This window comes from Harpia harpyja, chromosome 2, assembly GCF_026419915.1.
Source record: "Harpia harpyja isolate bHarHar1 chromosome 2, bHarHar1 primary haplotype, whole genome shotgun sequence".
Taxonomy (NCBI): Eukaryota; Metazoa; Chordata; class Aves; order Accipitriformes; family Accipitridae; genus Harpia; species Harpia harpyja.
This window is the reverse complement of record NC_068941.1, coordinates 18,808,571-18,823,837: the sequence shown is the minus strand read 5'-3', so window position 1 is coordinate 18,823,837 and position 15,267 is coordinate 18,808,571. Positions and strand designations below refer to the sequence as shown.

At 40.2% G+C, this 15,267-nt stretch overlaps 1 protein-coding gene across 4 annotated transcripts in view; it reads left to right on the top strand.

Moving 5' to 3' along the window:
* LRBA (LPS responsive beige-like anchor protein) overlaps positions 1-15,267 on the top strand; it is a 435,866-nt gene that overhangs the window by 38,557 nt on the left and 382,042 nt on the right. For all 4 annotated transcript variants that reach the window (XM_052772257.1, XM_052772239.1, XM_052772249.1 and 1 more), the window contains exons 3-5: positions 11,474-11,705; positions 11,844-11,944; positions 14,183-14,278. In XM_052772257.1, the coding sequence (XP_052628217.1) occupies positions 11,474-11,705; positions 11,844-11,944; positions 14,183-14,278 (429 nt within the window). The remainder of the gene's footprint in view (positions 1-11,473; positions 11,706-11,843; positions 11,945-14,182; positions 14,279-15,267) is intronic.

Here is a 15,267-nt window from a genome sequence, read left to right as displayed (position 1 = left end):
TCCTTGAGAGGAAGGATTAAGATAGGACAGGATGCAGACCTGTGCAGCTTGGTGACTGAGGTATGGTTAGTCTGTTTCTCTCAGCGTATAGCAGATTGTTTTTGTTTGCTGATGAGTGATTGTTTCCAGACTTGACAAAAAGTTTTGTCCTTGATGAAGTTACATGTGTCTGGATCCTGAAAAAAAATATTCTTGCAAATTCAAATAAAAATGTTAGATAACTTTTAGAAGTGTAGCTAGGGAGGAAAGTGCTGGGATGATGAAATGGACAGTATGGTACAGTGCTTTGCTATGTGTGTTTCATGTATTTGAGTTCAAAAATGTAACTTGAGCTGACTTTCTACTGGATGTCATAAAATGACAGATTTCTGATTTTTAAAATGTCAAAAACATAAATCATTAGTTTGCTAAGATTGCACTAGCAAGCCATTGAACATGGCAGTATTTACTGTAGATAAATGCAAATTTAAAAAGGTTCTCTGTATCATGGTTTAAATGATTTATTTGCTTTCAATGCACATATGAATCTGATGTGAGGTAAAGATTTAGGATATTTCATTTTCTGTATGGAGCTACAAATTTGCATATTATTAAACCATCTCTTGGAGTTGTATCTTTCTTGTATGTCTTAAGTGGTATCACAGGTTAAGGTTTAATGCTATTAATACGGGTACTGGAAAGATAGGATTTCAGCTGGATTTAGATATAGTCTATATCTATGTTGATGTCTATTGAGAGCTATAATATAAGCCAAATTCAGAAAACTGCCGGGTTTGTAAATATGCCTTTAGCTGCTATTTGGAGTGTGTTGAAATTTTGTCTTGAAATTGTTTGTTTTGCAAAAAATCAGCTTGGTAGTCCTTTGTTTCCTCAGGGATTTGAAATAAAGCTTATAGTTGCATGGCCTTCTCAGGAGCAAAGGGCCTCTGTGCTCAGTGTTGTGCTTTGGACAAAAGCCGGCAGAGAATAATTTTAACACTGTCTCCTGTTTTCTTCTCCGAACTTATCAAATGGCCCGCAGGTTTGCTGGCTATATCCACTGTTCGGTCTGTGTCAGACTGTGGTTCCCTGGGCCCCTAGTACTCGTGTTTTGTGTCATGTTCTTGGCAATCCTTTTTATATCAGCTGTCCCACCTCTTGATGGGTCAGTAAAAATTGGGAGGAGAGTAAAATTCCTAATATTGCACTTGTCTATGTCTTTCATTTTTGGAATCTGTTGTTGAATTTCCACAAGGGAAGACAGAAGCACTGTGCATGATGGTATGGAGTGCTGTAACTGTTTTGAGTTTGAGCGTAGTATTTGTTTTTAATTTGAACTGTTTGTACTGACATAGTTTTTTGAATGGATACAAAACCGATAAAATAAATGTAGGATTTTTTGGTCTTTTTGTTTGGTTTTGTAGGATAAAATTTAACTTTGCTAATAATTTTGCTTAAAACTGGGATTGTTCTCTTTATAAGATAGAGATTGAATTTCATTTTTTGGTACATACTTTAAAAAAAAAATTGAAAAAACTTTTCTAAAATAGATTAAAAACTAAAATGTATAAAATGTGAAATTCATAGTGCTGCTCCTTCTGCCCCTGTGTTTAAAAACATTGTGTAGAGCTAATTCTTCCTTGCATTGTTCTGCTTGCACTGGGACTTCAACTGCACACTACAAACTAAACTAATTGTGTTAGTGAACTAATTTGATGTAAAAATGCTTGTGAGCAGAGCAAAAATACTAGATTATTAACTAGGGTAAATACAGCATCTTTGATTACAGCATAATTATATTTTAAAACTGGTCCCCTCCCCCCTTCTATTGGGAACGACAAACCCGTAGGTAAATGTCACCACCATAAGGATGCTTCAGACATATTGTACCTACCTGGACAAGAATTTTGCTTTTTTACATTTGCTGTTTTGGCTGAGAGTGTTATTTTAATGTATATATAGACATAGCTCACTGCCTGTTCAAAGAAAAGTTTTAATGAACTGTTTTGTGTCTCATTAACTAGACAGGAGATATTTGCTACTCTTTCCTGTGTAAATTGGGTAAATTGTGTACTTTCTGTAGTTAGCAATTGTGAAGTTGAAGAAACTGGTTTTATAGGAAACAATATTAAATGTAAACTTTTCTGCTAATTTGGAATCTTATCCAGTCTTATTTCCTGGAGATACAGCTTTCTTCGTTGTTGTGACAGAGCATGAGGTATTTGCTGCTGATATAAAGCTGTCTTGGGGAGGAAGATAATTATACCGTGCTGAGACAGTGTATTAAAAATGTGTAATGCTGGGCTAACAGTTTCAAATACAACATTAGGTGGCAGTAGTAGACTCTTAACACTTTGTTAAAATTTACTTTTAGGCAGTTTTCCAAACGAGAGACAGTCTTGAAGAAATTTTGTTTTAATACAGAACATTCATGTTACATCACTATGAAGGGAAGCAATGGGAATAATTTTTCCTGAATGATCCAGCTTTGATCATAGTTTATAACAGTATTGAACAGAATCATGAAAACATCAAGGTTAAAGTGGGTGCAATGTTGTTGTGCAATGCCACTACTGATATGCCTGCTTTAAAATGGGCCTTTCTTATTTGCTAGGTAAATGAAGGTGATAGGCTTTGTTAGGAACTTGGCAACAGGAAAGAAAGCAGCTAATTAGAAAGAAAATGTCCCGTCCCGTCCCCCTCCCCCCCTTTTTTGCTTAGAAAGCAGAGTTGATGAGTACTTTTAGTATTCTTTTTTTTTGTAGTGTAACTGTTGGGTAGTGTTAGATGAGGGGGGAAACTGGTGACTTCAGCCTGAGATATCAGCAGGAAAAGCTTGTGGTTTTCTGCTCAAGAAATACCTATTTGCTCTTTGTCTGATTGTTTTTGGGTTTTTTTGGGTTGGTTTTATTTTTAGTTTTCTTTTTTTCTGAACATGGAAGAAAGCAAATCTAACGTTGGAGCAAGATTAAAGATGATGCTTATGGAAAAGGCTGGAGTAGAATCTTTCCTTCTGTGAAAGAGTCACTGGTCACTTCCATGTTCATGGTCTCACATTGGTTTAAACTTTGAGCTAAGGTAGCAAATGACTTTATCATAGAACCATAGAATGGTTTGGGTTGGAAGGGACCTTAAAGATCATCTAGTTCCAACCCCCTTGCCATGGGCAGGGACACCTTCCACTAGACCAGGTTGCTCAAAGCCCCATCCATCTTGGCCCTGAACACTTCCAGGGATGGGGCATCCACAACCTCTCTGGGCAACCTGTTCCAGTGCCTCACTACCCTCACAGCAAAGAATTTCGTCCTTATATCTACTCTAAATCTACCCTCTTTCAGTTTAAAACCATTACCCCTTGTCCTATCGCTACACTCCCTGATAAAGAGTCCCTCCCCATCTTTTCTGTAGGCCCCCTTTAGGTACTGGAAGGCTGCTATAAAAGGTCTCCCTGGAGCCTTCTCTTCTCCAGGCTAAACGACCCCAACTCTCTCAGCCTGTCTTTGTAGGAGAGGTGCTCCAGGCCTCTGGTCATCTTCGTGGCCCTCCTCTGGGCCCACTCGAGCAGGTCCATGTCTTTCTTATGCTGGCAGCCCCAGAGCTGGATGCAGTATTCCAGGTGGGGTCTCACCACAGCAGAGTAGAGGGGCAGAATCACCTCCCTTGACCTGCTGGTCATGATTCTTTTGATGCAGCCCAGGATGCAACTGGCTTTCTGTGCTGCAAACGCACAGTACCAGGTCGTGTCGAGCTTCTCGTCAACCAACACCCCCAAGTCCTTCTCCTCAGGGCTGCTCTCAATCCATTCTCCACCCAGCCTGTATCCATGTTTGGGATTGCCCCAGCCCATGTGCAGGACCTTGCACTTGGCCTTGCTGAACTTCACGAGGTTCTCATGGGCTCACCTCTCTAGCCTGCCAAGGTCCCTCTGGATGGCATCCCTTCCCTCTAGGGTAGTAACCACACCACTCAGCTTACTGTCATCTGCAAACTTGCTGAGGGTGCACTCAATCCCACTGTCCATGTCACCGACAAAGATGTTAAACAGTGCTGGTCCCAATACCAACCCCTGAGGAACGCCACTCATCACTGGTCTCCACCCAGACATCGAGCCGTGGACCGCAACTCTTTGACTGCGACCATCCAGCCAATTCCTTATCCACCAAGTGGTCCACCCATCAAATCCATGTCTCTCCATTTTAGAGACAAGGATGTTAGGTGGGACAGTATCAAATGCTTTGCACAAGTCCAGGTAGATGGCGTCAGTCACTCTTCCCTTATCCACCAACGCTGTAACCCCACCGTAGGCGGCCACCAAATTTGCCAGGAACAATTTGCGCTTAGTGAAGCCATGTTGGCTGTCACCACTCACCTCCTTATTTTCCATGTGCCTTAGCATAGTTCCAGGAGGATCTGCTCCATGATCTTGCCGGGCACAGAGGTGAGACTGACCGGCCTGTAGTTCCCTGTGTCTTCCTTTATTCCCTTCTTAAAAATGGGCGTTATGTTTCCCCTTTTCCGGTCAGTGGGAACTTCCCCGGACTGCCACGACTTCTCAAGTATGATGGATAATGGCTTACCAACTTCATCTGCCAGTTCCCTCAGGACCCATGGATGCATCTCTTCAGGTCCCATGGACTTGTGCACCTTCAGGTTCCTTAGATGGTCTCGAACTTGATCTTCTCGTACAGTGGGCTGTTCTTTGTTCTCCCAGTCCCTGCCTTTGCCTTCTGCAATTTGGGCAGTGTGGTGTGGCTGGAGCACTTGCCGGTGAAGATTGAGGCAAAAATGTCATTGAGTACCTCAGCCTGGTTACCTCCATATCCCAAGTAACCAGGTCTCCTGCTTCCTTCTGGAGAGGGCCCACATTTTCCCCAGTCTTCCTTTTGTCACTGACACACCTATAGAAGCTTTTCTTTTTGCCTTTGATGTCCCTGGCCAGATTTAATTCTATCAGGGCTTTAGCTTTTCTAACCTGATCCCTGGTTGCTCAGACAACTTCTCTGTATTCCTCCCAAGCTACCTGTCCTTGCTTCCACCCTCTGTAGGCCTCCTTTTTGTGTTTGAGTTTGTCCAGGAGCTTCTTAGTCATCCATGCAGGCCTCCTGGCAGTTTTGTCTGACTTCCTCTTTGTTGGGATGCATCGCTCCTGAGCTTGGAGGACATGATCCTTGAATAATAACCAGCTTTTTTTGGGTCCCTCTTCCCTCCAGGGCTTTATCCAATGGTGCTGTACCAAGCATTTCCCTGAAGAGGCCAATGTCTGTTCTCCTGAAGTCCAGGGTGCTGAGCCTGCTGGGCGCCCTCCTCGCTGCCCTAAGGATCTTGAACTCCACCATTGCATGGTCACTGCAGCCAAACCTGCCCTTGAGCTTCACATTCCCCACCAGCCCCTCCTTGTTGGTGAGAACAAGGTCCAGCATAGCACCTCTCCTCATTGGCTCCTCTATCACTTGGAGAAAGAAGTTATCATCAACGCATTCCAGGAACTTCCTGGATTGCTTATGCCCTGCTTTGTTGTCACTTTGACAGATATCGGAGTGGTTGAAGTCCCCCATGAGGACCAGGGTTTGTGAAAGTGAGGCTGCTCCTATCTGTCTATAGAGGGCCTCATCCGTTCGGTCTTCCTGGTTGGGTGGCCTGTAGCAGACTCCCACTATAATGTCGCCTGTCCTTGCCCTCCCTTTAATTCTGACCCATAAGCTCTCAGTCAGCTCCTCATCCATCTGCAGGTGGAGTTCCATGCACTGCAGCTGGTCATTGACAAAGGGTGACACCCCCTCCTTGTCTCCCCTGCCTGTTCTTCCTAAAGAGCCTGTATCCTTCCATTCCAACACTCCAGTCATAGGAGCCAGCCCACCATGTCTCCATGATGCCAGTAAGATCATAGCCCTGCAGGTGTGCACACATCTGTAACTCCTGTTGTTTATTCCCCGTGCTACATGTGTTTGCATAGAGGCATTTAAGTTGGGCTGCCAATTAGGCTGACCTGTGATCCTTCTCCAGACTTTGGGCATCTGTTGCTGGCACTGGCATCAAACTGGTAGGAGTGGCATGGATTGAGGTTCCCCTCCCCCAGCAACTTTGGTTTAAAGCTCTCCTCACCAGCTTGGCAAGCCTATTACTAAAGATGCTCTTCCCCTTCTTTGACAGATGGACCCCATAAGTCCCCAGTAGACCGGGTTTCTCAAAGTGAGTCCCATGGTCTAAGTAGTCACACCCCTGGCTGTGGCACCAGTCCTGTAACCATTTGTGGATTCACAAAATTCAACTGGCCCTTTCAGCCCCCTTCCCTTTAACCGGGAAGAGTGATGAAAAAACTACCTGTGCTCCAGAGTCCCTTACTGCCACTTCCAGGGCTCTTTAATCCTTCTTGATGCTCCTCAGGCTGCTCCTGGCTGTATCACTGGTGCCCATGTGAAACAACAGCAGCGGATAATAGTGCACTGTACAAGGCTTGGTAGTCTCTTGGTGGCATGCCTGATACAAGCCCCTCGTAAGCAGCACACCTCTCTAGAGAGTGTGTCAGGTCAGCAAATGGATGCCTCTGTAACCTTCAGAAGAGAGTCGCCTACTACTATCACCCGTTGCCTTTTCTTAGTTGCGCCTTGCTGGAAGGTTATGACCTTGCCTTTCATGAGTGGGTCTTCCCACAGTTCTTTGTGCTTTGTCTAGTTTTTCTGGCCTCATTAGGGTTGATATAGTGGCAATATATTGACGAAAAAAAAGGTTGACTTCCAGGCTTTTTCTGTTCCTTTCTTGCCTTCCTATAATCTCTCTGGGCCTGAGCCCTGTTTGTCGTGATTTCACTGACTTGACATTCATGCTAACGTCGCTATTTGATATACTTATCCAAACCATCAACAGGTTTTCCTACCAAATCTCCTCTTCGGGCTTGTATTTTAATATGTTCTCACCTTCAAGTGTTGTGTTAGTGATAGAAAAGACTGCATGGAAAAGTGGGGGGTGAAGAGCAGGGAATGGATTGCTGTAAATTAGTATGTATGAGTTACTCTTTTTCCCCACCATTTTCCTCTTCTGGTTTGTAGAGGCCTTTCCCGATGAGAACCATCTTTTTATCTCACCCAGGATGTGTACCATGGTGTTGACTTTTGCTGTTTATTGTGTACCCTCAGGGGATTTGACTGGCTTGGGGTCACTCATGATCCTATGAGATCCTTGCCCTAAAGAGGTTTTAGTTCTTATACTTCCCAAATCTTTGGCATGTATTTTTGATTATCAATACATTTGTTTTGAGTTTCTGAATATGTGAAAGGGCATGGAGTCCAGGATGTGGGTTATTACTTTGGTGGAAGATAAATGTAAGCAGAGAATATTATATTTATTGTTACTCAGAAGCATAATGGCTAAGATGAATCCATCTTTTTTGTGTTTGTGTTCTCCAGAAGCTGCATTCAGATTTCATCATCAAGGCGTGAAAAATATGGGTGTGTTTTGTTTGTTTTACCCTTGGTTTTACCCTTGCATTAAGAACAGGACCATTTTGGGTAACATAGCTATTTGTGAATAGAGGTAAAAGGTAGGGTGTATATCAAACCTTTAATTGTTGAAATGGCAACTGGTTTAGCTTCGGCACATTTTTCTTGATGTTTATCTTGTATAAGTACCTTACTCTTATGAATAGAAGATTTTGGGCAGTTAACAGCTTTGCGGGTTCTTATTAAGCATAAACTTTTAAAACTTTCACTGAGATAGAACTGGCCTATTTGACTGCATTGTCCATAGTTGTTGTTTTGGATATACTAAAGAAACAATTCTGAGATTACAAAATCAACATCTTGAGGAAAAGGGAGGTCACGATTTGCTTGGTTAATAGTTCTTTCATCCTGGCTTTAGGGAACAAAACAAGTACGTTTGTCTTGATGTGTAGGTTATCTAGTAACCAGAAGGATGAAGGTGGTCTGTAGAAGTGAAGTCTTTTTTTGAGGTTTGAGGTAAAACTGTGGAGATCCAGCCCTATAGTTCTCCCAAGTATAGCCAATTTGGCTTTTCCAGGAGAAACACTGATTGTGGTCTTGAAATGGATTTCTTTTTTTCTGTTATAGTTCATTGAAATACTTTTCCTCACGTTTTCTTACAAGCTTTTGAAATATTTTATATCTGCCACTGGGAGAAGTGACTTTAAATTAGATTCGTAATCTAGATCATGATCTTTCAGGAAAGTGGAGCTTTACTGTGTTTAATCTGAGCTATTTTCTGCATGCTGTAGTTTGGTAGTTGCTCACCCAAAGAGTGCACCATCTCTTTTATATCTTGGATCACTTCTCCCATTTTATGTTAGATGAAAGGTTCATTGCAAAGAGAGGTTTTGTGTGATTAAGTTGGCTTTTTGTTTCTATTTGGAAGTGACGCAATGCTATTTTATACTTAAAATTAGTGCTATTTTGTTGACTTCTCGTTAGTTAGGTGCTCTAAGGGGAAAAAAACCCCAACCCTACTCTCTGAGTGTGTAGTTAAAAATTGCTGTAAAGTATTCTTCATGTTCTTAATCAGCTAAATGTAGAAACATTTTACCAAAAAGCTTGAGCTATTGGTTTAGTTTATATATTTTTCGAAGGTAAATATACCTGGCAAAATGTAAAATTTGTGAGGATGTATTTGAATACTTTCAATACTGCCCTTTAAAACCATTCCTGTAAGCTTATACTTAATTCTACACGCTGAAGAAAGAAAACGTTATGCCACCCTGTAGGTTGCTATAAAGATTGTTTATGCAGCTCAGCATAGGACTTAAAATACGTTGAACTGGAGAATTTTGAAAAATGTACTGTGCGACATAGGAGACCAAATCATGCTAAAGTGCAAGGAAAGACTATACATCAGTTCAAAGGCTACATTATTCAAAAAAATACAACCATAAAAAAGGTAATAAGATTACATTCTCACACTTCATGGCTAGTAAGGTGCATTAAGCTGCTCAGATATTCATAACTTACTGTGACATTTGGGAAGATTACATTTTGCTGTGCACAGCCATTACTGCAGCTCAGATAATAACTAGCCAATGCATGGACCTGGATTATGATCCCTGTCATTGGAAACAAATTTGTGTTTTGAAGGTTGATCAGTTTCAAATCACCATTAGAAAGGGTTAATATGACATACTGTGGGGGGTGTGTGTGCTTATGTGTATCTAATGGGTATGCATACATATAGTACATCAACTGCACTCTGCCTTTGGTATATTGCTTTCTCTGTCAATTTTTTTGTCCTCACTTGCCTTAAAGGAAATGTTAAAATGGTAATTATTTCTACCATAGCATATTATTTCAAGAATGTAGTTGCTGAAATGCTTATGTTTGCAGATTAGATTGGAAACCTAATTTGACAGCTTCCTGGATGGGTGGTTACTGATAATAGTGTATCTAGCCAAAAATGAAAGATTGGTGGTGTAGACTATAGGGTGAAGGTAAGGTCACCTCTAGTTGCCGTATATGGTTTTGGTGTGATAATTCATGGTTGGCTAATAGTTAAAACCAAATGCATAAAGAGTTGAATTTCTTGTTAAGAATTAGCAGGTGTTTTGTGGCTAGAATTTAACCTTCAGCTATTCTGTCTGTACATGGAATGCAGTATTTTCTTTGTTTCTTACCTTGATGGTGAGAAAGAGTGTGGCTTCTTGAGGAATACCTCAGTTTTGTAGAGGGTGATAAATTTAGTGTAAAATAAAGTGTAAAATTGGTTAAGTATTTTACGTTTTCAAATGTTTTGTTCGGGGTTTTTTTTTAAGGGGGGTGTACTTTTTTTTTTGCATTTATTTTGTGATAATTCTGTGTTAATCCATTCTGCTCAGCATTCTGCCTTGAATTCTACTTTACAGAGCTTTCTTGAGGTAGGTCTCTGCTCCATCTTATGGAAGGGGAAAACTGAGGCTTGGACAATGGTAATGACTTGATAGATTTGTTTGAGTTGACAGTGTGAGTTGATATAGAGAAGCTGGGAATATAATTCAAGTCTCCCCATTCAGTTCCTGCAGTTTCCCTAGATATTAAGGAAGCAACTGATAGTAAATTGCATAATTATTTTTCATGACCAAGAGGGGAGAAAATGGAAAAGTGTAAATTGCTGTTAAGAAATTGTTGCCATGAGACATTGTCTATTCTGTCATAAAAGCAGTAACTTTCTCTGCTTCTTGTGGTGTTTGGCATTACTGATTTATGGCCAGAAGACCAAAGATTGCTTCTTCAAAGTGACAAGATTTAGACACTTGAGGAGAATGTATGGTAATTTCAGTAGTTAATGAAGAGTGTATATTCTGTTCCGTTGGGTAAGTTTATCTTAAGATCCTGACTAGCCGAGAGAAGCTGTCGGAGCTAATATGGAAGCAAGTTAGTATATGTATTTTGGGGCAGTTTTGACATGGTATGGCTTTGGCAAGTGACAGTACTGAAGCTGTTAATGGTCAAAGCCTGTGAAAGGAACACCATGTAGGACAGAAATCATGTCTTTTATTAGACAAAGTTGTAGAAGTGAGAGCGAGCTGAAATACTTTTGATCATGAGTCCATTTTGATCATTTGAGTCAATGCTATCTGAATTCCTCTTTGTATGCTGGTATATAATGGGTATTCTGGCAAGCGTGGCAAGCATTATGTTTAATACAGTTCTAAAGTCCAAGAGAATTTAAAAAAGTGGTGGGGGAGGATTGGGGTAGAGGAGTTAGATTAGTACAATCCATCTTTCCTTCAACTGCAATTTTTATTTTATTGAGTACACAAATGAGAATGAAGTAGGTTATTTCCTTCCCCCCTCCACCTCCTTGGCACATGCATATGTGGTTAGTTACTCAGTGTATGTTCAAACAAAGCCTGCATCTAGGAGACCTGAAATATTACAGGATTTAAATGCCTTAGCCAAAGCATAGTCAAAGGCTTCAAACAATGCTGCTGTTTCACATTAATGCAAATATAGCAAGCCTTTGCTTCCTTTTAGTACCTGTGGCTACTAATGAAACTGGCAGTTAATACTTAACCAGCTTTATTCACTATCTCAGGAATGACTCTTAAGTGTTTATAAGTGGCAATATTTCTGATGTGCATCAGCTCCTTTTGGCTGGAATTGCCCTATTATTTGAGGAGTGTTAAGCACATGGGAATGAAAGCTTTTAGGGCCACCCCAGGCCATTTAAGGTACCTTAGCAGACTTGGCTTTCTCACCTGTTTTGGAGCACTCACTTGGTCTCTTCACTTTTCAGCTGTGTGGGCCAGCTCAGGACATCTGTATCTTAAAGTATCCAAATGCTCTTCTGCAGCAATTGTCTGATAGTAGATGACACCTTAGGAGCATCTTTGTTGAAGTTACTCTACAGAACTTGACACAGAGGAAGAATAAGACTTTATATATTGATGTTGGCCTCATTATGGTTGTTTTTTTTTTTGTCTTATGTCTTTGATAGCTTTCTTCTTGCAGAATTAATAACATGGATTGGTACTTTGATACAGTTGTCTTAAATTTTTTTTTAATCTTTTGTCTGAAAGCTTGTTGGAGGCCACTTTGACTTGGAAATGAACTTTATCATCCAAGAAGGAGAGGGCATCACCTGCATGGTCGACTTGCTGGACAAGTGTGACATCACCTGCCAGGCTGAGGTGTGGAGCATGTTTACAGCAATCTTGAAGAAAAGTATACGCAATCTACAAGCATGCACAGAAGTGGGACTTGTTGAACAAGTGCTCAAGAGGATTGATAGAGCTGACAACATGATTGCAGGTACAGTTTCACCCAGTGTATGACTCAAACTGTATTCCTTTTATGTAAAATCTCATGGAAACATTTATTTAATTAAGTGATAGAAATTTGACGTTGCATTTTATTAAGCAATTATATTGCTGTTCTTTTCCTTTTCAGATCTCTTAGTGGATATGCTGGGTGTACTGGCTAGCTATAACTTGACAGTTCGAGAGCTAAAGTTATTCTTCAGCAAGCTTCAAGGAGAAAAAGGGAGATGGGTAAAAGAAAACACAAAACTGAAACCATTTTTGTAGTGTTGCTTATTTTTCTCCTAATGTTCTCAAGTCAAAAGGCTGTTTGATAACCTTTATAATAAACAAATTTTAAATGTACCAAGAAATACAGGAAGCTTTCTGGTAGTATATCAATGAATCTTTTTACCTGCAAGCAATTAAAATACAGAGAGTAGAATAGTGATGAAATTAAATTTCCTCCTTGATCTGTGGACTGGATTGGTCTTTTTGAACACCTGGGAATAATATGGTGACTCTAAGCAAGTGTTTTTATGCACATGTTTTTATTTTTGCAATTCCAGTGATGTGAAATTGAAGGAAAAAGGATTAATTTTTTTTGTAAGACAAAAGAGAGAAATAAATAAAAGTGTCTACATAAGCAGTTCAGTGTGCTTCTATTTTCACATTGTTCTTCTTTACCTGAAGATTGAAAAAATTTATATAGTGAGGGAAGTGAGAATTTGTGGCAGAAATTGAAATGAAGGAAATAAACTCCAGCTGAAAAATTATATCATGTCCTCCTGTTCCTGTGTGAACAAGAAAGGGAGAAAAGGGTCTCCTATTACTGTTGAGAACCTCTTTCCCTAAAGTAAAAATGTGTATGTTGTAGAGGCCACCAGATAAAGTTTTCTTTAAGACAAAATAGTTTTGCTGGAATTGGGAACTATTTTAATAATTGTTTTACATGCTTTGAATTTTAATTCAGCTCCTGTTACCTCTAAATACTCTGCCTAGTGTGGAGAAAAGGTAGCACAGTGTCTCTGTCGACTTTAAATAGTTTTAAAAAATTATGTATTCAATATAAAAGCCAGTATGCACAAATAATATAGCAAATTTTAAAAGACCCTTTGAAATAAATAAATAAATTTGGAGATCTTAACTTGCGCAGATAAAAATACTCTAAACTTAATAACAGGTTTTAACTTAATAATTGAACCTACAGACTATATTTAACCATAGATGAATTAAAGTTGTCTCTGTAACATTAACTTTTTCATTTCCTGTCTCTCTATTTGCATTTAATTTCCTTTATTAAAGAATAAATATAGAGGAAAGGAAGAAAAAAATGCCGCAGTTGCATTGCTAAGGAGTTGCAGGACTCCATAAATCTTAGTCAGCAGTGTTGTAAAGATACAAAGTATTTGGCTACAACACAAATTACCTAGTTGAATTCTATAGTGCTGAAGACATCTAAGCAGTTCTCAGTGTTTCCTCCTCAATTTTAATTCACATTCATGAAGCACTGTTTATCTGACTATAATTTTGGTACATTTAAAATACTGGTAACGGATCATGCAATGCTTAGTTTTCAGAGGGTGGCTGCTTACAAGAGGGGAAAAAGGGCACTTCCAGGAAAAGATCAGAAGTGTAAAATTGTAGTTTAAAAATAGATCTACTGGAAAGTTATGAAGTGGTAAAAGAAGACGCACAAAATTGTTCTGTCACTGTGACCAGTATGTGCAGGACTTCTGTTGTGAGCTCACATACTTGATTTGGAGTTTATAGTTGCTGAGTATTACAACAAAATCAATGCAGAATTAGGGCGGTGGTGAGGAACTGTTAAGCATTCACACTAATTGAGCACTCAGTTTAGGTGCTCCAAACGGCGCTTGACACTTTAATCTTTCTCTGTGGACTTATATGAAGGGATATATGTAACCAAAGACACTTTAATCTGGTATATGACTGTAGTCCTGATGAAAATAGTCGTGTCTGCTGATCTTCCCTCTCCCTTTTGCTAGGTATTCCCCATCTCCCTTGCGCTGGCACAGGTTTCATGCAGCCACAATCCAAAATGGCTATAACTGAAAATTGGTTTGCATTTGTTTTTCCTAAATTAGTTTTCAGCTGGGTCAGTTAATTTTCTTTAGCTCACTGCAAATCCATGCAAACGGTAGTGCTGATGGGAATGAACAGATAGAGAGAGGAACCAACATTCAGGGCCAGTTTAGTTTGTGCTGGATGAAAGTGGCTCTGGCTTTTAAGTCCTTAATTTAGTTGTCCAATTAATTGTATTTCAGTGCACCTACTGCATAAGGTGTGAAGGTATCCATGACTCTTTGTTAATGTTGTTTATTGAAGGTGCTAAGTGCCTTAGTAGAGTATTATTCAACCATATGCAAAGCTTTAAAATGTGTAAAAATTACTTTTTTGTGTGTATAGTCTTTTCTTTCTTATAGGTGTGTTTTATTTATTTACAAGTGTAATAATTCTCTTTGTCAGCCACCACATGCTGGGAAGTTATTGTCTGTGTTAAAACACATGCCTCAGAGGTATGGACCTGATGCCTTCTTCAACTTTCCAGGCAAAAGTGCTGCAGTATGTAGATATTTTAAGTCTCTTGTTTGTTCATTTGTTGTTCTATTACGGCCATTGGTTATTTTCATTTGAGTGGTCTTCTGTCTCATCTGTCACTGTCGTAGATGTAGACTTTTAACCAAATTTTTTTCTTTGCCTGACACCTACATTATGCCTAAATAAATCATGGTTATAATAAATGTGCATTATCCCCATAGAAGGACAAATACTGTTACATGAAGAATGGATATAAATGAGGCTTTTTTGTGGTTTTTTGTTTGTTTGTTTGTTTGGGTTCTTTCTGTTTTTTTTCCAGACTGGTTCATTTAAATCTTTTTGCAAGGAGAATCTGCCTGACTTTTGCTCCCATGTTTCTGTGGGAATGGTGCTTGTGTTAGTATATGTGTGAGTGGCTTTGTGGTAGGTTGACCCTGGCTGCACACCAGGTCCCCGCCAAGCTGCTCTATCACTCCCCTCCTCAGCTGGACAGGGGAGAGAAAAATATAATGAAAGACTTGTGGGGTCAAGTAAGGACAGGGAGATCACTCACTGATTACCATCACGAGCAAAACAGACTCAACTTGGGGAAATTAATTTAATTTATTACCAGTCAAATCAGAGTAGGATAATGAGAAATAAAACTGAATCTTAAAACACCTTCCCCCCACGCCTCCCTTCTTCCTGGGCTCAACTTCACTCCTGATTTCTCTCTCTCCTCTCCCTGACTGGCACAGCAGGAGAGGAAATGGGGTTTGTGGTCAGTTCATCACACGTTGTCTCTGCTGCTCCTTCCTCCTCACACTCTTCCCCTGCTCAAGCTCCCCTATCTCTACCCATGGGAGATAGTTCTCCACAAACTTTTCCAACATGGGTTCTTCCCACGGGCTGCAGTTCTTCGTGAACTGCTCCAGCATGGGGCCTTTCCATGGGGTGCAGTCCTTCAGGAACAGACTGCTCCAGCACAGGTTCCCCTCAGGGTCACAAGTCCTGCCAGCAAACCTGCTCCAGCG